Source organism: Armigeres subalbatus, chromosome 1 (genome assembly GCF_024139115.2).
Source record: "Armigeres subalbatus isolate Guangzhou_Male chromosome 1, GZ_Asu_2, whole genome shotgun sequence".
Classification (NCBI taxonomy): domain Eukaryota; kingdom Metazoa; phylum Arthropoda; class Insecta; order Diptera; family Culicidae; genus Armigeres; species Armigeres subalbatus.
This window is the reverse complement of record NC_085139.1, coordinates 299,112,660-299,135,952: the sequence shown is the minus strand read 5'-3', so window position 1 is coordinate 299,135,952 and position 23,293 is coordinate 299,112,660. Positions and strand designations below refer to the sequence as shown.

General features: G+C 43.3%; 2 protein-coding genes across 7 annotated transcripts in view; one reads left to right on the top strand and one right to left on the bottom strand.

The window, feature by feature from the left end:
- The window catches only part of LOC134207793 (glutamine-dependent NAD(+) synthetase), a 363,415-nt gene that overhangs the window by 40,461 nt on the left and 299,661 nt on the right, over positions 1-23,293 (top strand). The gene's annotated exons all lie outside the window — the stretch shown is intronic.
- Positions 1-23,293, bottom strand: part of LOC134207791 (cytosolic carboxypeptidase 2-like) — a 277,167-nt gene that overhangs the window by 41,077 nt on the left and 212,797 nt on the right. For all 5 annotated transcript variants that reach the window (XM_062683701.1, XM_062683700.1, XM_062683704.1 and 2 more), the window contains exons 7-8: positions 22,117-22,221; positions 21,874-22,049 (exon numbers count right to left, since the gene is read on the bottom strand). In XM_062683701.1, coding sequence (XP_062539685.1) covers positions 21,874-22,049; positions 22,117-22,221 — 281 coding nt within the window. The remainder of the gene's footprint in view (positions 1-21,873; positions 22,050-22,116; positions 22,222-23,293) is intronic.

Genomic DNA, 23,293 nt, shown 5'->3' with positions numbered 1-23,293 from the left:
GTGGGTGGGGTGGGTGATTGTTTTACTGTGTTGGTAAGCCGCAAGGCAGCCATTCTGAATGACATGTCATGACGCAGTATTGTCTAAATTGGGCTGAATTCTTCCGAATAAGTGCAATGTTTACTGTTGTCGGATGTTAACAAAAAATGAATCCCACGTGTATGCTTACTGAATTGGTATTGGAAGTTTCCACCACTACAAATTCATGGTTGATGATTTTTATGACACAATCACATAGAAATTTGAGTGTCACAACGCTTCACCTTAACCGATTTTGACTGTGGAAAATTCTAGATGTTTAGTGAAATTTTGTTGCTAGATTATGAGTTTCTTAATTGGTTATGTGCTGTTTGTGATTTAAAATGTGTATTATTGTATTATAATAGAAAATTGACCCGAGACGAACTTCCTTCAAAGTACCAAACATAATCGCTTGGCGTCGGTAGCGCAATCATGGCGTCAGTATCGGTCCAAGTGGCGGCCGTCGGCAAAAAGTGAAGCGTTTTTTTGAATTTGAATTGCTATTAATGATGTTTAATTCCTATTAATTATTCAAAAAACCCATTATTTAAAATTAATCGGTTCTTTTCAGGGACACCATTTTATACAAGAGAAGGTTGACCCGAGATAAATTTTTTTCAAAATGCAAAACATAATCGCTTGAAATAATAACACTTCCATTCATTGCTGTTTCCACAATGTTACGCTTTTTGTGCTTAATTCTAACCTCACTGAGAAACAAGTGGTGTTGCTTGGCCTGTTGTTCAAACTACAACGCTGCAATCTTCCCACATACCTAGTGAAAATCATCAATAACTATCTTTCGGTAGGGACATTCCGGGTCTTAATCAGCAGAGCGACATCATCGCAGCCGTTCGCCAGGGCAGTATCCCGAGCCTTTACTGTTTAACATGTTTGTTGGATAATTAATTCATTTTCTTTGCGAACCACTGTATCAATACGCACTAGATGCGAACTGGTCAATGGCCAGTGGTTTGTTTCTCATCGTTTGCCACACGATAGCCTCTCTCGACCAAAGGCCTACAGAGATGATGCTCGCAGCATCTCGGTAGTAGGTAGATGTAGGGAGTATAGTTTTTAGTTCTATCTCGACCGCCGGTGATACCGATCGTCGGCAGTGCGCCGCGTGTTATTATAGTAAAATAAATTACAGTCCACACAACTATACCGATAGTGGTATCATTCGAAGTGCGCCAATAAACTAATTATTCTAGTGAACGTATCACTGCTGTTACTGTTTCGCGTTTTATCCGAAAGTTGATTCGCGGGTGCTTTCGCTGAAGTGCGAACCGGGAGTATCCCACATTTTGGTCCTGGCGATCCGGATTTGCCAGACCCGTGAAGACCTTTTGTTCGGATAATCGCGCGTCGCTTGGGTTCGATAGGTCATCGAACAAGTGTATAATAGACCAGTGCGGTCTGATTGTTCGTCACTGTAATGGCGCAGTGAATAATAGGCGCAAGTTCAATAAATCGTTTTTGACCGGCTTGGTAAACGCCGGATAATAAAGCGACTGGCTCGGGCTAGTGCTTCTCCGCGGATGAAAAGTGTTTCGGTTTCGGAAAGAGCGACGACAATCCGTTGAATAATCGCGGGAGAAAACGATTAAACACACGCTGTGGGAAGTGCTTAGTGATTTGCTGGCGTAGTGAAGATTCCTGTTGGCAGGGTTTCGTTGCTGCACAAGTGGTGCAGTTACCAACGTTTGGTGCGTCGAAGGATTTCGGTCATCTGCTGTATGTGTTACCATCGAGTTTCGATTTCCTAGGACACCAGGAGGTCATCGCCGGAAAGCAAGCTAAGTACAGTGTGTGTATGAGAGAGAAATTGTGTGGTCGAGGTGGATTGGATCGGTTTGTGCATTGTGCCGGCCATTCCTGAAGCTCTACGAACGGTAGAGAAAAATTTCAGCTCTGATTGAGATTTATTTGCATTGTACTCATCAGTAGCATTCTGTGGAGAAGGTGTTTGAGATTCTCCGGTTTGTTGATTTATTGCCTTGGGTGCACTTTGAGATTGCATAAATTTGATTTTACAATTTGGCCTGTCAATTGTCAATCGTTCGGTCGCTTGAGGTCTCGGGAGTGAATAGTTGTTTGTGATTCACAGTGTTTGGTCAGTGATTCTTCAAAGATGCCGGTACCGGATCTGAGACAGCTGGTGAAGCAGGAGCGCCATGCTAGAATTTCGCTCGATAATATAGAGGAGTTTCTGTTGTCGTACCAAGAAGATCGTGATAGAGGTGCCGTGGATCTTAGAGTGAAAAAGTTGGACGAAATTTATGAGAAATACTGTGAAGTGAGAGTTAGTATAGAGGTGTTAACCGATGACCTGGATGTTGGTGAAGGACCATCTGGCGACGGCGAAGAGGATACTTCGAGACTATCTGCCATGGCCGAAGCTCGCCAAAGAGAGAATGAGGAGATTTTCAAAGAATTTGAAAACAAGTATTTTCGTCTGAAGCAGGCGCTTCTTTCGAAGGTTAGTATACCTACCGAAGTAGGTGTTGAGCGGAAACCGGAAGTGTCCCAGTCGTCACGGACACGATTTCCGGAATTGAAGCTTCCAACGTTCTCTGGAAGATTGTCGGAATGGATTAACTTTCGTGACAATTTCACTTCTTTGATTCACGACAACGCCCAACTCAGTACGATAGATAAGTTCAACTATCTGCGTGCTTCCCTGAAGGATGAGGCTCTTCTTCAGGTAAACCAGATCCAGGTCACTAGTTCCAACTACACTATCGCTTGGGGAGTTCTGGAGTCGAAGTTCGAGAATCACAAACTAATCGCACAGGAGCATTTGAAAGCACTGTTCGCTGTTGCTCCGATGAAGGCTGAGAGTTTTCAAGCACTTAATCATATCTTGATGACGTTCAAGATAAATCTTCAACAGTTGGAGAAACTGGGTGAAGACACCGAGCAATGGAGTACACTGTTAGCTTTCATGCTATCCCAGAAGCTGGACGATGATACTCTTCGCTAATGGGAAACGCATCATAGCTCCAAGAATATTCCATCGTACAAGGCGATGGTGGAGTTCATAGAGAACCATTGTGCTATTCTACAATCAACATCGTCACGTAAGAGTAATGAGTTCAAGAAATCGTACAAAACCCCAGTTGTTCATGCTGCTGTATCGACTGGAAGTTGCATAGTGTGCAATGGTGGATCACATTCCGTGGAACAGTGTACGAGTTTCGGGAAAATGAAAGTTGTGGACAGAAAAATGCTTGCCAGGAAACTTGGATTGTGCCTGAATTGTTTACATTCTGGGCATTTCGTTGCGGAGTGTTCGAGGTCTACATGTCGTAAATGCGGACAGCGGCATCATACGCTGCTCCATCCGTATGTCAACGTTGCAGGTCAAGGGCAGAATGTGAATCAGTCATCCTCCCAGAAGAACAACAGAGGACCTCAAGCCGCGAACAGTCAGTTTCAACAATCGAATCAGGCCCAAAACCGGAACAACTCTCAACACCTACAGACTACACCAATCCCTAGCACATCTTCGCAAAATGCACGTCCGCCACCTCCCACCAATCCTTCCACTGTACACCACACTGCTACACAACCCAAAACACACCACCACTCAACAAGTGCACTACTGTCAACTGCTATTGTGAAGCTCGGTGATCGTCACGGAAATACCGTTCTTGCACGCGCTTTGTTGGACAGCGGGTCTCAAATATCGCTAATAACAGAGAACCTGTCTCAACGTTTAAATTTCCGTCGACTTCGTGAGAATTTGCCTGTTAAAGGAGTGGGTGGTTCTCTATCTGTTGCTAAACAATCAGTTCTAGCAACAATACTGTCCTGCAACTCTGAGTACAAGTCTTGCGAGGTACAGTTCTATGTACTGTCGAAGATCACGTCAAGCCTGCCGCAACAGCACATCGATACTTCGTCGTGGAATCTGCCTACAGGAGTTTGCCTTGCGGATCCGAATTTCAATGAGCCTGGAGCTATCGATGTCATCTTGGGTGTCACAGTTTTTTACGATCTGCTGCTGAGTGCACAACTGAAGCTATCCAACTCTGGACCGATTCTACGTGATACCGAACTTGGGTGGATTGTGGCAGGGGAGCTACCTGAAACCGCTTGCGTCAGCTACAGTACAGTAGCATCGTCTTCAGTAACCACGGAGCAAGTTTTTGAAGAACTCTCGAAGTTTTGGGAGTTGGAATCCTGTCACACGAAGAGCTGCTTATCCATCGAGGAATCTGCTTGTGAAGCCATTTTCGAGGAAACAACTGCAAGGAGCCCTGATGGGAAGTTTCGAGTTCAGTTACCGAAGAGAAAACACGTTCTGGAGAAGTTAGGGAGTTCAAGGGCGATAGCGAAGAAACGCATCATCTCTATGGAGAGACGGCTGGATGCCAATTTGCAATTGAAAGCTATGTACACGGCATTCATGCATGAGTACGTTCAGATGGGACACATGAAAGAGGTACAGGCGGACGACGAGGACTCGACTCCGGAATACTTCATTCCCCATCACTGTGTGCTGAAACCAGACAGCACCACAACCAAACTTAGGGTGGTTTTTGATGCATCTTGTCCAACGGATACGGGTGTGTCTTTGAACGATGTATTGATGGTTGGGCCGGTCGTTCAAGATGATCTGCGAAGCATCTTACTGCGGTTCCGGATGCATAGGTACGCGGTCGTTGGAGACGCAGAAAAAATGTACCGAATGGTATGGCAGCAAGCATCGGATCAGTTGCTGCACAAGATTTTCTGGAGGGATTCAAGTCAGGAGCCACTAAAAACGTATAAGCTCACCACAGTCACCTACGGCACATCATCTGCGCCTTATCTTGCTACTAGGTGCCTGAACAAGTGCGCGGACGAGGGTGCGGAGCGCTATCCTGCAGCTGCAGCTGTCGTTAAAAAGTGTTTTTATGTAGATGATATGCTGGCAGGATCACACACAATAGAAGAAGGGAAGCAGCTATGCAAAGACGTGCTAGAGCCTCTGAAAGAGTATGGGTTCAACCTCAGAAAGTGGAATACAAACAATCCTGCGATTTTGGCTGAAATTCCTCCCGATCTAAGAGACGAGCGCGAAGTTCTTGATCTGGACGAAAAGGCTACCGTGAAGACACTGGGTCTCACATGGGAACCGGCAGCAGATAAGTTTTGGATCAAGGTTCCCTACTGGAAGCCTGAAGGGCATGTTACCCATCGGATTGTGTTGTCTGAAATAGCACGCCTGTTCGACCCTTACGGACTAGTGGGTCCTGTAATAGTTCAGGGAAAGATATTCCTACAAGATCTTTGGAAGGCTAAATACACATGGGATGAACTGCTGTGCGCCGATCTACATTCACGATGGTTAGAGTTCAGAAGCAATCTAGCCGACTTAGACGCGGTGTCAGTTCCACGATGGATTGGCTTTGGTAAAGACGTGATCACTTGTGAATTCCATGGGTTCAGCGATGCTAGCGACAAGGCCTACGGAGCTGTCGTCTACTTACGCTGTGTGAACTTGGACGGAAGAGTAACGGTCAATTTGATGATGGCCAAGTCAAAGGTTGCGCCATTGGAAGATCTCAGCCACAGGAAGAAGAAACAATCCACACCTCGCCTGGAATTGTCGGCTGCGTTACTGTTGGCTCATCTGTACGAGAACGTCAAAGGCAGTCTGGAGATTTCAGCGCCTGCTTTCTTTTGGACGGATTCAACGATCGTCAAGTATTGGATCTCGTCACACCCATCGAGGTGGCAAGTCTTCGTGAGCAATCGTGTGTCGGAGATTCAGCATGCCACGAAAGGTGGCGTCTGGAATCACGTTCCGGGAATTGAAAATCCGGCCGATATCATATCGCGAGGAGCTACACCGGCGCAGCTAGTGAGTAATGCCCTATGGTGGCATGGACCGGATTGGCTTAGAAAGGATGTTAGCAATTGGCCTAAAAATATACTGGTCCCCGAGCAGCAGTTCGACTCGGTAACTCTGGAGGAGAGGCCACTTGTGTCCGCAGCTCTTCAAGCTCTTCCTCCAAGTAATGTATTTACACTTCGTTCTTCTTTGTTGAACCTTGTTCGACTGACCGCCTGGATACGTCGATTTTCTACCAATTGTCAACAAGGAAACAGCCAGCAACGGAGAACTGGATCACTGAGTGCTGATGAACACAACTCGGCGCTGCTAGCGTTAGTGAAGCTAGCCCAATCGGAATGCTTTCCACTAGAATTGGCGGATATTGTAGCTAAAAATGAAGTAAGACCAACTTCAAAACTACACAATCTTCACCCTGTTATGATCGATGGGATAATCTGTGTTGGTGGCCGGCTCGGAAATGCTCCGATCTCACCAGGTCGCAGACATCCAATGATCTTGGATAGCCATCACCCGTTAACTAAGCTAATTCTGATTGATTATCATCATCGACTACTTCATGGAGGACCTCTATTGATGATAGCGTGCGTTCGTGAAAGATTTTGGCCGCTGAGCGTCCGGAATCTCGCCAGGAGAATCCTACACGAGTGCATTAGGTGCTTCAGAGCAAGGCCACGCGTGCATGAGCAGTTGATGGGAGACCTTCCGCTCGAACGAGTGTCACCAGCGCCTGCATTCCAGCGAGTTGGCATAGATTATTGCGGTCCGTTCGAGCTTCAACCGGCAACTCGGAAAGGGGCACCGGTCAAGTGCTACCTTTGTCTATTCGTATGTTTAGCCTGCAAGGCCGTGCATATAGAGGTCGTTATGGATCTCACCAGCGATGCTTTCATAGCCGCACTCAGGAGGTTCACCGCAAGACGTGGAAGGCCAGTCCTTATACTTTGCGACAACGCTACCAACTTTGTTGGAGCGCGAAGACAATTGTACGAGCTACACAACATTTTTCGGCAAGATCAGTTCCAGGATCGAGTTTCAACGGAAGCGGCTCTAGACTCAATTGAGTTTAAGTTCATTCCCGCCAGATCTCCCAATTTCGGCGGCTTGTGGGAAGCCGCAGTGAAGTCGGTGAAAGGACATATGCGGAAAGTGATCGGAAACAGAATGCTGAAGTGCGATGAAATGCAAACGGTTGTCGCACAAATTGAAGCTTGCCTTAATTCGAGGCCGTTAACTCCAATGAGCAACGATCCCACGGATTTGGAGGTTTTAACGCCGGGGCACTTCCTCATCCAGCGACCGCTCACTGCAGTGCCTGAACTGAGTCTCAGCGAGCTGCCAGAGAATAGGCTCAGCAGATGGCAGCGGGTTCAGCAATACAGCCAGGTGATCTGGAGACGTTGGTCGACGGATTATTTATCAAGTCTACAGAGTCGTAATAGATGGACGAGAAGCAGGGACAACCTCACTGTTGGTACAATGGTACTGTTAAAAGAAGACAACGTTCCACCGCTGAAATGGAGGTTGGGACGAGTCACGGAGGTTCATCCAGGTGCTGACGGGAACGTGAGAGTCGTCACGGTCCGTACGAAAGATGGATCATATCGCAGAGCAGTGTCGAAGATTTGTATTCTTCCTATTCGAGATGGCCAACCGGCCGCAGAAGGACAGTAGGTCCTGAACAAATAAGTATTATTGCCCCCGTTGGGGCACTTTGGCATCTTGCGGTGTTACCCGCCGCTATCGCCAGGGGGCTAACCCCAAGTTACGTATATTCTCTTCTGTGTCGTTAGAAACAAACTGATCTGCTCTCCTTCGATAGTCGCTGTCTGCTGCACGTATGCTTGGACAACCCAACATTCATCCGTTTACAACAAAGCAGAATAAGTATTTCCTGCCCCCATTTGGGGCAACCGTTGGCAATCTCGTGGCTAGCCAGTCACATCTGCCGAGGGGGCCGATACCCGAGTTACGTTTCTCCATGTTAAAATGCATATTCCGGATCCAAAGCGTTGTTATTCTTCAACAGATTTGGACCCATCCCTAGCACACCGTTATGAAGTCATCATGATCAGTGAAGATCAACCCTAGCCGTCAACAATCGTCGTTCGTCTCCAAGAATCTACTGCAGAAAATAAGGCTAAGTATGGCCCCATTAGGGGCACAATTGGCAGCTGACGGCATTTCATGCCACATTCGCCAGGGGCCGCACTTAAAGTTATGTTTTTCAACAGCCCATAGATTTCCGGATCCCAATCGGTTTTTCTATTTAACAGAAAACTTCGTCGAAGACTTCAGCGTTACTTTGTCGTACTACAGCCAATCCAGCACTGCGTTACACGCCCCATAGGAGCAAATTTTGGCAGAATGGAGATCTCGTCCATTATCGCCAGGGGGCGATCGATAAGTTATGTCATTCCATTTGTTGTTTTGTCTCGGATTCAAGTCGTCTCGTTCTTTGGCAGTATTCGCGTCAGGAACTTACGGTTGCAACACCACGGTAGGTGGCCGATATGAGTATCCAGAAGTCATCGAGAAGTAAGCGGTGATCATCTAGGAAACCGGACGGACAGAATTTGGATTCCAAGGAGATCGACGTCGACGAAAGTGTTGAAACTAATAGAATTAAGGTTTTGAAATGTTAGTTAGTAGAATTGAGTGAACTCAAGGTGGCCGGTATGTTGGATAATTAATTCATTTTCTTTGCGAACCACGGTATCAATACGCACTAGATGCGAACTGGTCAATGGCCAGTGGTTTGTTTCTCATCGTTTGCTACACGATAGCCTCTCTCGACCAAAGGCCTACAGAGATGAAGCTCGCAGCATCTCGGTAGTAGGTAGATGTAGGGAGTATATTTTTAGTTCTATCTCGACCGCCGGTGATACCGATCGTCGGCAGTGCGCCGCGTGTTATTATAGTAAAATAAATTACAGTCCACACAACTATACCGATAGTGGTATCATTCGAAGTGCGCCAATAAACTAATTATTCTAGTGAACGTATCACTGCTGTTACTGTTTCGCGTTTTATCCGAAAGTTGATTCGCGGGTGCTTTCGCTGAAGTGCGAACCGGGAGTATCCCACAATGTTCCTCTCCGACATGCCGAAACCTCCAGATGGTGGAATCCTGTCGCTGTTTGCAGATGGCACCTCTCTTATCTACAAAGATAGAGTGATCAGAGTGCTAGTGGCAAAACTCTAACAAGGCCTCGACGTACTGACAGCGTACTTTACCAGCTGGAAGATTTGTATCAACGTGGTGAAGATCCAGGTCATTATCTTCCCCCACACAAAATCCCTTAAACATGTTTCGCCTGGAATTGTACAATTACCCAAATGGCACAACAGTGAAATGGGTCATTGAGGCTGATTACCATGACTTGACCTTCGACAGCAAGCTTATTTTTGGCAAAACAGGTTGATAAGACGGTGATGGAGTGTGACGTTTTGTATAAATTGCTGTACCCTTTTATCAACCATTGGTCATCGTTATCCCTGAAAAATAAGATTTCTGTCTTTAAGAAAATCATCCTCCCCTCCCCGAAACGGCATGTCGGTCAAACGCAAACTTCAACGAGTTCAAAACAAGTTCCAGCACATAATGCTCAACAGCCCGCCCAGGACTCAAACAGCTGAGGTCCATCGTATGACCGGACCAAAAGCTTTACAAGAACGCTTTGGTAAGTGTGAAGGTTCGGTTCAGGGTGCTAGTTCCAATCTAGGTATTTTTCAAATTGTAGTGTAAATAGGTAGATACCCAAGTACCAAATCAAGCTGATTAAGCGAAAATCGTATTACTAAAGGAACTTTTGGTTATTTGGGTAGGTTAACAAATTTGTAGATGTAAGATTTAAACCGAAATAACGCCTCTATAGGCCAATTTTTATGATTATAAAACAAATAATAAAAAAATTACAAAACTAAGCTCCGGAAACTACAAAGCTAAAGGGCCAAAAAGCCAAACACCTCATAGAACAAATGAATCATTTGTTTGAGAATCTGCATAAGTCCATTTTACACTATTTCGAGAAAACAACAAAAAACTGTTTTTGAACAAATTTGCACCGAATCTTTCAATTTCTTCGATACAGATCAATAGTTTTTGGCAAAACTCAACACCCTGGGACACTTTTAGTGCAAAAAATGTAAGCAGTACTCCACAATTGCTCTTCAAAGTACGTGGACATATGTAGTTTCTCAAACAAACGAATTTTTTTTTATACATTCCTGAACAAATTTTTTTTTTCGTTTTTTTTTTTGCCAGAATACTTATTTTTGGACGAGGATTCAGAATATATAAAAATCTCATTTTGGCCAAAAATGTTACATATGCGGTTTCTCAAACAAACGGTTCAAATGTATACATACAACATCATATACAATCAACAGCAAAAAATGAAGATTAATATGAATTTAACTGAAACTAACTAATCGAATAAGGATAAAATCATATATGTATTTATTATTTCAAATTAATTCGATCAATGTTACGCCGCTGCATAGTTGTTCGGAACACTAATTTGTTTTAAAAAAAATTTCCACGCTTACCTTCTACATCAAATACTAATGAACGATGACTAATTATAACATGACACTTCGGATCAAGAGCAGAACGAAAGTATGCGTAACATTTAAAACCTAATCACTACCCAGCAAACACAAGTTCGTATATCTTATTTGATTTACTAAATATATTGCGTGTGTTTTTTATTCTTTTTTAGAGGAAAGTGGGTAAAACCGACACTTTCAAGCTAAATTACTGCTCCTCACTCTATGAAGTAATTTTCCGGTCTAAAAATTTCATACAAGCATTTTTTTTTCCTGTTCGGGTGTACTACTGCGACCAATTATTAGATCTTGTTGGGACGAGAAAACCTCGATGTAGCGCTTATTTGGGAATACGCTCAAAGCTAAAAAAATATATATATATATTTAGTGATTTCATACATAATCAATTTCAATTCAAATTCAATTCTTATAATTTAAGTTCTTTCCCAAGTTAAGCAAGTTAAAGTTTTCGGTGTAACCCTTAGTTTTTCAAATAATGTTTGCAGCAAATGTTCATCATTAAGACCAATTCATTTTAGAATAAGATTATGTCCTTTTGGACTTACGATAAATATTCTCGTGCCTGACCTACACAAACTTCATACAACGCAGCACTATTGTTCGCCTATATGCATATAACCTGACAAATCGAAGCATTATAAGTTTTGGGAGATATCTCGAAAATGTTTTCGGCAGCTATCAAAACCTTTCCCAACAGATCCTTGGATACCTGCCAAGAATCGTTATACCGATCTTTCTGCATTTCAATACACTGAAGGCCATCCAAAACGTTCTTGAGTTCAGGTCGTCAGATCTACAATAAAGTAGAAGCGCAATGGTTGTTTCAAATCAAGCTCAGGTCATCCTCCCCAGTTCAAAGAAACATCAGTCAAAGAATATCTCTGAGCAAAAAACTGCTACTCACACCAAGAAAAGAATCTCGTCCAAGCGAGGATTGATATCCTTTAAGGACCTTGTGGATCGTATTTTGAACTTATTCAATATTCCGAATTCATTGAGGCCAATCATTGACCTCTTTATTCCAACAGTTGAAAGTTATCTGAAGCAATTGACTGTTTCATGGCCCCTTCTTGCAGGACTTGTATCTTTCGATGGATAATACGGCCAGACAAGATACAATCACTGTGCTGCAGTGGAACTGTCATAGTTTGAAACATAAATTGGACTCGTTTAAGTTTTTAATTCGCAACTCCGATTGCGATATATTTGCACTCTGTGAAACATGGCTTTCTTCTGTAGATGAAATCAACTTCCACGATTTTAACATGATTCGCCAAGATCGGAATGATCATTATGGTGGCGTTCTTTTGGGAATCAAAAAATGTCACACTTTCTACAAAATTCCCATTCCGACTGCTAATGGTTTAGAAATCGTCGCTTGCCAAGTAAATGTAAAGAATAAAGACCTTTGCATAGCTTCAGTGTATATTCCCCCAAATGCCTCACTTAATCGTCGGCATCTAGCGAAACTAGAGACGATAACAGAGCGCCTATTTTCTATGATTTGTGTGACGATTTCAACCTGAATATTTTGAACACAGGCGAAGGACCTCAAGGTCAGGAAAGTCGAATAGATCTGTCTTTATGCTCTAATTCACTATCATAAGATTGCACGTGGAAGGTAATCCAATATCCCCATGGTAGTGACCACATGCCGATAGTCACCACAATGAAAAGCGGCTATCAACGATCAGTGCCAGTTAATGTTCCTTTCGCCCTCACCTCATTGACTGGCAAAAATTTGCATCGGCGGTAAAAATTGGTATTGAATCAACTGATACTCTTCCTTCACTGGATGAGTATCGATTCCTTACCGAATTGATTCATAAAAGCGCACTAGAAGCTCAGAAACGACGCGTTCCAAGTACATCTGTCATAAGAAGACCAGCCACTCCTGGATGGGATGATGAATGTACTAAGTTGTATTCCGAGAAATCTGATGCCTTCAAGGCTTTCCGTAAACACGGAAGGTCTGAGCTTTTCGAAGAGTATTTGAGGCTTGAAAGAAAGCTCAAAAATCTTCTCAAGGCTAAAAAAACGTAGCTATTGGCGACGTTTTGTCGAGAGACTATCACGAGAAACCTCAATGACAACACTTTGGAAAACGGCTCGCAACATGCGGAACCGCATTTCCACCAATGAGAGTGAAGAATACTCCAATCGATGGATATTCAATTTCGCAAAAAAGGTCTGTCCAGATTCCGTACCAGCAGAACCGGTATTTCGAGAATCTACGCTTGATCCCGGTTCTTTGGGTGGACCATTCTCAATGCTGATTCTATCTATGTCTCTTTTTTCATCAAACAATTCTTCTCCGGGATGCGATAATATCAAATTCAATCTTCTTAAAAACCTCCCAGATATCGCTAAAAGACGATTACTTGACCTGTACAACTGTTTCATGGAGTACAACATTGTGCCCCCAGAATGGCGCCAGGTCAAAGTAATAGCTATTCAAAAGCCTGGGAAACCAGCGTCTAATCACAATTCATACCGACCGATCGCCATGCTATCGTGCATGAGGAAATTATTGGAGAAAATGGTCCTTTCAAGAATTGACCATTGGGTCGAGCAAAATGCATTACTGTCAAATACTCAATTCGGTTTTCGAAAAGGTAAAGGAACAAATGATTGTCTAGCGTTGCTCTCTTCAGATATACAGCTGGCCTATGCGCACAAGGAGCAACTGGCTTCAGTTTTCTTGGATGTTAAGGGCGCTTTTGATTCTGTTTCCATAGAAGTACTGTCGGAAAATCTGCACAGTAGTGGATTACCCGTTATTTTGAATAATTTCTTGAACAATTTGTTGTCAGAAAAACAAATGAACTTCACACTCGGCACTCTGACAACTTCCAGAAATAGCTACATGAGCCTTCCCCAAGGTTCATGTTTAAGTCCCTTGCTTTACAATTTCTATGTTAAAGATATTGACAATTGTTTGGAAGGACAATGCACGCTTAGACAACTTGCAGATGATGCCGTGATCTCCCTAAGAGGTTCATGTGCAGAAGTCCTGCAAAGACCATTGCAAAATTCCCTAAATAACCTGACTGTTTGGGCCAGACATTTAGGGATCGAGTTCTCTCCGCAAAAAACTCAATTGGTTGTGTTTACTAAGAAGCGGTACCCTGCTCAACTGAAACTAAAGCTGTTGAAAGATGACATAAACCAATCTTTATCTTCTAAATACCTTGGGGTCTGGTTTGATTCCAAGTGTACCTAGAAAACCCATATTGATTATTTGTTAGAGAAATGCCGAAAAAGGATCCATTTCCATCGTTCTATCTCCGGAACTTGGTGGGGCGCTCATCCAGAAGACCCCATCAAACTATATAAAACGACTATTCTCTCTGTTTTAGAGTACCGCTCTTTCTGCTTCCTCTCAGCAGCTGAGTGCCACCTAATTAAACTGGAACGAATTCAATATCGCTAAGAAAATTATTTTGAGCTTTTTAGTGGAATGTCTTCACTTGTCATAAGACGAGTTTGTACAATCCCATTGAATTCCACCACTTAATTGTATCTTGACAGATACGCATTTCGCTCACAGATACGCATTTGCCTGCGCTCAAAACTCTCGACGGTGTATAACACGCGTCGAAGTCGGACGCCGCGGCTTAATATTGGGCGCCCACAAGACGGTAGACTAGCCCAAGAATACGCGCAGCAGCTGGAAGTGGCACTCCCAACGGATGAGCAGCTAGGCGCAGCGTCTCTTGAAGATGGCTGGAGAGATATTCGATCCGCCATTGGTAGCACCGCAACCGCTGCACTTGGCACGGTGCCTCCGGATCAGAGAAACGACTGGTATGACGGCGAATGTGAGCAGTTAGTAGAAGAGAAGAATGCAGCATGGGCGAGATTGCTGCAACACCGCACGAGGGCGAACGAGGCACGATATAAACAGGCGCGGAACAGACAAAACTCGATTTTCCGGAGGAAAAAGCGCCAGCAGGAAGATCGAGACCGTGAAGAAACGGAGCAACTGTACCGCGCTAATAACACACGAAAGTTCTATGAGAAGTTAAACCGTTCACGTAAGGGCCACGTGCCACAGCCTGATATGTGTAAGGACATAAACGGGAACCTTCTTACGAACGAGCGTGAGGTGATCCAAAGGTGGCGGCAGCACTACGAAGAGCACCTGAATGGCGATGTGGCAGACGAAGATGGCGGTATGATGATGGACCTGGGGGAACGCGCGCAGGACACAATTCTACCGGCTCCGGATCTCCAGGAAATCCAGAAGGAGATTGGCCGACTGAAGAACAACAAAGCCCCTGGGGTTGACCAACTACCAAGAGAGCTATTTAAACACGGTGGTGAGGTACTGGCTAGAGCGCTGCACTGGGTCATTACCAAGATTTGGGAGGAGGAAGTTTTGCCGCAGGAGTGGATGGAAGGTGTCGTGTGTCCCATCTACAAAAAGGGCGATAAGCTGGATTGTAGCAACTACCGCGCAATCTCATTGCTGAACGCCGCCTACAAGGTACTCTCCCAAATTTTATGCCGTCGACTAGCACCAACTGCAAGGGAGTTCGTGGGGCAGTACCAGGCGGGTTTTATGGGCGAACGCTCCACCACGGACCAGGTGTTCGCCATTCGCCAAGTACTGCAGAAGTGCCGCGAATACAACGTGCCCACACATCATCTATTCATCGACTTCAAAGCCGCATATGATACAATCGATCGGGACCAGCTATGGCAGCTAATGCACAAAAACAGATTTCCGGATAAACTGACACGGTTGATCAAAGCGACGATGGATCGGGTGATGTGCGTAGTTCGAGTTTCAGGGGCATTCTCGAGTCCCTTCGAAACCCGCAGAGGGTTACGGCAAGGTGATGGTCTTTCGTGTCTGCTATTCAACATCGCGTTGGAAGGGGTAATACGAAGAGCAGGGATTAACACGAGTGGTACAATTTTCAATAAGTCCGTCCAGCTATTTGGCTTCGCCGGCGACATAGATATTATGGCACGTAACTTTGAGAAGATGGAGGAAGCCTACATCAGACTGAAGAGGGAAGCCAAGCGGATCGGATTAGTCATCAACACGTCGAAGACGAAGTACATGATAGGAAGAGGTTCAAGAGAAGACAATGTGAGCCACCCACCGCGAGTTGGCATCGGTGGTGACGAAATCGAGGTGGTAGAAGAATTTGTGTACTTGGGCTCACTGGTGACTGCCGAAAATGATACCAGCAGAGAAATTCGGAGACGCATAGCGGCTGGAAATCGTACATTCTTTGGACTCCGCAAGACGCTCCGATCGAATAGAGTTCGCCGCCGTACCAAACTGACAATCTACAAAACGCTCATTAGACCGGTAGTCCTCTACGGACACGAGACCTGTACGATGCTCGTGGAGGACCAACGTGCACTCGGAGTTTTTGAAACGAAAGTGCTGCGTACCATCTATGGTGGGGTGCAGATGGTGGACGGTACGTGGAGGAGGCGAATGAACCACGAGTTGCATCAGCTGTTGGGAGAATCATCCATCGTTCACACCGCGAAAATCGGACGACTATGGTGGGCCGGGCACGTAGCCAGAATGTCGGACAATAACCCGGTGAAAATGGTTCTCGACAACGATCCGACGGAAGGCGAGGTGCGCAGCGGGCAAGGTGGATCGATCAGGTGGAAGATGACTTGCGGACCCTCCGTAGACTGCGACCTTAGTCTGAATAAATAATAATAATAGATACGCATTTCGACCTCAACAGTAAGGCCGTCTTCAGTGTCTCGTACTTGACTCGACAAATCAAGTTAAGTACGAGACAAGTCAAGTTAAGTACGAGACAAGTCGAGTCAAGTACGAAACACTGAAGACGGCCTTACTGTTGAGGTCGAAATACGTATCTGTCAAGATACAATTAAGTGGTGGAATTCAATGGGATTGTACAAACTCGTCTTATGACAAGTCAATATCGTTGTTTGCGTATTGCACTTGGCTGTATGCATTCAACGCATAACATAAGCCTGGAGGTGCTTGCTGGAGAAACTCCTTTAAAGCACCGTTACTGGGAGCTCTCACTTAGAATACTGATCAAATGTGGAACAAGTAATACACTTGTATTAGAAAACTTCGATAATATGCTAATATGTTCATCGTTTAAGATTCCTGCGAGTCTATCTCAACTACATATCGTCAGATCTCTGTCTTCCATGTTATATTCCACCTCGAGTTCATTTCGTCAACGACAGTTCCTCAATTGAATACGTCCATGAAACACGCTATTCAAGGAGTACCAGATCATCTTCGACAAATATCTATTCCCTCCCTTTTTTCAGAAAAATATGAACATGTCAATTGACGATTAAAGGTTGCATGAAGAAGAAGTCGAAGGATGATATTTAAAAAATATTGCATGGGGAAGCAGTTTTTTAAAACTCTTCTCAAAAATTCTAGGAGCAATTTAATTAAAAACGGTTAGCAGTACGGGGTTGGACTATCCTTCTACTACATAATAAACGCAATTTTTCGATTTCAAATTTTATTTTATGATATCATATCTAATACACAGTATAAGAAAAGTCCAACTCCGTACTGCTTTCCGTTTTTGAATTAAACGCTTCTAGAATTTTTTAGAAGAGTTTAAAAAAAAATTCCGTATGCTTCCCCGTGCAATATTTTTCTAATATCATCCTTCGACTTCTTCTTCTTCATGCAACCTTTAATCGCCAATTGCAACAACAGATATTTCACTGATGGTTCTCGCATTAACGGATCCACTGGCTTCGGTATGTTCAATGTATTTTCGACCACCTTCCGAACCGTGTTCGGTTTATGTTGCTAAGCTGGCAGCAATTAATTTCGCTTTGGGGATAATTTCCGATCAGCCCGTAGACCATTATTTCATCTTCTCGGATAGTCTTAGTTCTATCGAGGCACTCCGGTCGATGAAACCTGTTAAGCACGCATCTTACTTTCTTACAAACATAAGAGAGCAGATGCGTGTTTTGGTCGAAAGATCATTCAAGATTACCTTTGTTTGGGTCCCATCTAACTGCTCAATCTACGGCAATGAGAAGGCAGACTCGTTGGCAAAGGTGGGCTCACAGGAAGGTGAAGTTTATAATAGACAAATCTCGAACAACGAGTTTTTCCCATTAGTCCGTCAGAGTACTCTTCAAAATTGGCAAATGATTTGGTCACGCAGTGAACTTGGACGGTGGCTATTTTTCATAGTTCCTAAAGTTTCTGCGCGAGCATGGTTCAGAGGTGAGGACTTAGGTCAAGGCTTCATTCGCACGATGTCGAGACTTATGTCCAATCACTATTCACTAAACACAACTAGAGCAGCAACTATTGGATACCCTTGTGGCCCGAGGTAAACAACCCTTCCGGGATATAAGAGGTGTTTTGGGAGATCGTGATGTGATATTTATGATGATGATGATGATGATGATGATGATGGTCCCGCCACATACCCCTACAAAGGTTTGAGCTAGACGATTTATCTTTAAGATAATTAATTGAATTTAATTTTTCAACAATTTAATCAGATTTGCAAAACAAAACAAAAACGATCTGATTACCATCACAGATATAAATTTCTTAACTTTCCATTACTATCCAGCAAAAATATTAAATGTAAAAAACTGTTTATTTCATCTACAGATTCTCATAAGTATCAGTAGTGATGCTTCGAGTGCATAAATGCAAAACTTGTGATACCTCTCGCACAGATTTCAAAAGTTCCACCAAGAATCGCGTTTCATGTAATTACAAGTAACGTTAGCCACTCAAAGCATCAATAATAATCTAATAAACTATGTCGTTGTCAACAAAATCAAAACTTGTGTTACCGCTCCGTCGATATCAAAAGTTTCGGTATCAACCGCGGAAACCAAACTCTACTAGATAGCCTATTACTAATCCGCAGAATCATTGAAACAGCTGAAAAGCGCAAGTCTGTACACAAATTTAAAAATCATTCATATCTGCTTTACGCGCGCGAGACTCAAACTTTTGTAGACTACACAAGAAAAAGGTCAAATTACAATTACGTCAATAAATATAAAATCCATCATCATCATCGAGGCGAACAAAATAGTTTATTAGTGCCTCAATAATTGAAAAACACAATTGTCCAAACAAAATATCCGTAGGTCAAACTTCGTCAAGATACAATAATTAATGATTTTAAAAGTCAACTAAGTAGCTGCTTAAAATACAGCTTTACGTGTGAAACACAAAGTCTCTTGAATTGTGATAATGTCGTTGCATCGTTTGATATGTGTAGGCATCGAATTGAAATCATTGATACCTTTAAAAACAAAGAATTTTGTGAAGCTCCATGCAAAAGTTAGGTGTTCTTACATCTTCCGCGATTCTAGTGTTATATCTATGAATGTCACTTCCTCTTTCAATTCGATCACACAAATATCGAGGCAGCAAACCATTTACTACTTTAAAAATGAACACCATTGTTAAATACACAATTCTTTGCTTCACCGAGAGCCACTGCAATGCATCCAACAAAAAAGTTGAGGAAGTGAATCTGTTACATCTTAAAATCAAACGCATAATCTTATTCTGCAAACGCTGCAATCTCGATATTTGTGTTTGATTTGCTAAAACAAAATGGAAGGGCAAAAGTCCAAGTGAGGAGAGATGATTGATTTGTACAACTGTATTTTACTAGCTGTATTTAATTCGTTTTTCAGTCGACATAGGATTCCATACTTCTTGGCTATTTTCTTGATGACATTGTCAATATGTTGGTCAAATTTCAATTTATCATCAATAATCACGCCAAGATATTTAATTTCCGTACGCGATCAAGAGTCTCGTCATCAATTTTCACAGAGACATTATCAATTGAACGATTTCGCGAAATAACCATATACTTTGTTTTACTAATATTCAATTTTAACTGTTTGTACTTCAACCATCTACTTAAAGAATGCAAATCTTCATTCAAGTGTTCAATCGCTTCCTCCAGATTTTGAGCTGCAATGAATATTACAGTATCATCAGCAAACAAATTAATATCACAATAACGTAAGACCCGTCGCATGTCATTAATGTACATAATGAACAAAAGGGGCCCTAATACACTTCCCTGTGGTACACCAAGGTCATTCTCCACGGGACACGACACATATTCATTGAAAACAGTCCGTTGGGATCTGTCAGACAAATAGCTTTCAAACCATTTGTATGCAGAACCCGAAATTCCAAAGCGCTTAACAGTTTTCAACAATAAGGGCCGAGAAATTGTCTCAAAAGCGCGTTTGAGATCCAAAAACACAGCTAGAATAGTATCTTTACGCTCCATATTTTCTTTCCATTTAGATAATACCAAGTTCAATGCAGTTTCACAGGAATGACCTTCTCTGTAACCTGATTGTTCCGGTATTAACAAGTTATTACTATTTAAATATGTAATTAGCTGGCCTTTAACTACAAGTTCTAAAATTTTCTCTAATGTGTGCAACATGTTGATGGGACGAAACTCTTCGGCTTTAATCGTTCCAGCAACTTTTTATGCAGGCCATCTATGCCTTCCTTTGCTTGGCTGACATCAAAGTTTAATGCCTATATTCTTCTCTTTCTCAGTTTTTTTTTCTGGTCCGATTCTGTTTCTCTGTACCATGTACCACGAAGCTCTGGCCATCCGGAAGATGCTCCCTGACGAACCAAAATCGAGCACGACGCCACGCAAAACCGTTTTCAACGTCAAACGCCCGGATGAGCAGCTGAAATAACCTAAACCCAAATCCCTACCGCTACCCGTCCGTTCTGTATTAAGTAATTTTTAACCTTGAGTCGCCACGAGTCACTATGTCCCCTCCCAACTAACTGTTAAGATAAGATGATATATCATGTAAAAATATCATACTTGAGAATTGCGGCTCCGCAAAGTGTCACACACGACTGAGCCTACCAAATAAATGAACTGTTTACAAAAAAGGAATACACTACCGAGAATAGACTCCACTGGTTTCGGTGTTTTCAACGTTTTTCCTTGCGCCTAATTGAAACTCAAAGAGCCTTGCTCCGTGTACACTGCTGAGTTAGCGGCTATACACTATTCTCTCGTGCAAATCGCATCCCTACCTCCTGACCACTTTTTCATCTTCACCGACAGTCTAAGTTCCTTGGAGGCTGTTCGGTCAATGAAACCGGTTAAGCACTCAGCGTATCTTCTAAACGGGATAAGGAAAGCTTTGAGTGCTTTATCAGAACGGTCATTCACAATCACAATGGGTTCCTTCTCATTGCTCGATCCCGTGGCTAAGGTGAGCATTATGGAAGGTGATATTTATGTTCGAAAAATCATCTTCGATTTCGAATTTTTTACATTATTTCGTCAGAAAAGCTTGACAGCTGGCAACAGAAATGGGCAAATGTGGAATTGGGTATGTGGCTGTATTCAATTCGCTCGTAGGTATCGAAGAGTGCATGGTTCAAAAAATTGAATATGGGACGAGATTTCGTTCGAACCATGTGACGTCTAATGTCCAATCACTACACTTTAAATGCACGTCTTTTCAGAGTGGGGCTCTGAGAAGGAAATCTCTGTGTTTGCGGCGAGGATTTGCAGGAGATCGATCATGTCGTGTGGCCGTGTGAGGAGCATTGTGGCCACAAATCTGCGCTAACTGATCATCGTCGGTCCTTGGAAAACGAGAAAAGCCTATTAGGGAAGTGTTGTCAGGTCTTGATCTCGAGTACATGTCCCTCTTCCACCAATTTTTGAACGTTGCTGATGTAAGACTGTAATCACAGTCTGCCCATCCCCTTGTCTGTCGTACCACAATACGAATGTGTTCATCTTGTTTTGCATTTCAGTGTCTGTCGTTAATCCCTTCCGTATGTCTTCCTCTCGTCGTTGTTTCCCAAGCAAAAGTTTGTTTGTCCCGTTACAGATGTGAAACATTGCGAAGAATGTGCACTTTGTAAACATCAGCATCGTAATTACTTAAGTACCCTAAAACCCCTCCCTTTCATATACTATATTATTGTATTTCCTAAGAACCAATAGTGTATTATTAAACTTGACTTCGGGTCCGTAACGCTTCACAGCAAATGAGCTTTCCAAATAAATGAAAGATTAAAAAAACAAGATCGTATATCATAGCGAATAGGTGTACAAAGTGGAGGCCATATACGTACACTTTGCATGCAGTCAAATGGAGGCAAAATATCAATAAATCAACCCCATATTGGGTAACGGTGATTAAACCAATCAAATAACTAAGTATTATTGGGTTATTTTCTCCTGTTCGGGTTGTTACATTCCTAGGTCTACATTGCGCATTTAAGCGATCGAACCTTGTCTTTACCTCAACTAAGAGAAGAAAAAAAATTCAGTCTTAGCTGGAGCGAATGAACGCCTGCACCCGTTCTACCTATCGGTTCGTTCAATGTGACCAACAAACAATCGACAGTTGGGATTGGAGCTTACAATTCGGTATGTACTCACCTTCTAATCATTGCCTTGGTGTTCCAAATGGACGGATACGTCTCCCGGATCACGGTCCGGTACTGTCGGTTGAGATCCCGCCCCGTCAGCGAGCTGCGGGTGTTGCCCACAATGACACCGTCCGGATTGAGCATAGGCACTAGCTTAAAAATAAACTTGTGGCGAAGCTTTTTCGCCTGTTAAAAAAGTAAAAAGTAATCTGTAAATTAGTTTGTTATGCTTTCATTTGGAATCGAAACATACCACATATGAATCACCGGTGATAAAGTCCATGAGGCCCTTCATCATCCACGACGAAGGACTCTCGCCTGGATGAACACGTGCGGAGATGATTACCGCTTTCTTCTTCTGAAAATACAAAGTACAAAGAAAATTACGGAAGAGTCAATGATATCGAGAAAAAACAAGAAGAAGTACATGATTAATGAATAGCTGAATCAAAACGATTACAACATCTCTCTGTCAAAGCTTTCCCTATCGAGACGAAGGCGAAAGAGAATCGAAAGTCTGCCACGCGCCCGGAAATAGAATTAGTTGAGATTATTCATGCCGTCCACTGCGAAGACGATGACGACGACGACGACCGACTCAGGTGATTGATTGCCAACTAAGGCTTCTCTATAGTTGGGGTGGTTCGAAAAAAAAGCGTTGGGTTTCTATTTTTACCAACCACCTTCCCCAAAAATGACATAATACCAACCCGATTCGCGGTTATCTCGCGATCGCGTATCAGTCCGCCGTTTGTCGTCAACGGAAAGGAATGGCGGTGAATGTGACAAATTGGCACGCGATCCGGACCGTGAATTCTCTCATCGACAGCAGACTGACAGGGGTTAAAAAACGTAGATTCTGCAGTGCGGATGGGTCTAATAATAAACCAATCGACAGTCAGTCAATAGTACACAGAGCGGCATTGTTTAATCGGCAGACTAACAACGCGTCACGAGACACGGGACATCCCTTCGATAGCAACAAAACTTTTGCATGGTTCGAAAAAAAGTATCTATTCTTGGTGATTTTTATTTCTAGCACCTTACTCTGTAAGGTCGAGGCCGACTTGTCCCGATTGGGCCGATTGACATGATGGACGGGAGTATGACAACCCGGCAAACACGGATGGACAAATTTTACGATCTGAGCTATGAAGTGCCGCGCGCACTTTGAAAATAGAAATCGACAGCTGTTCTCAATGCCGCCAGGATCGTTCCACTCCATCATCACAGAATGGGTGCTGTTTTTGGATGCGAGTGAATCAAGCCGAACGGGAAGGCAAATAAACTCATTTAACGATTCGCTTCTGGGGCTAAGCGGCAGCAACGTTCCGGTCGACTGTAATCCGATGGAAATGGTGGTCTACTAATTTCACTCGTCAAACCAAGTCAGCCCGAACAGCTGGGTTCTTTTTTCCGGGTTAATTATT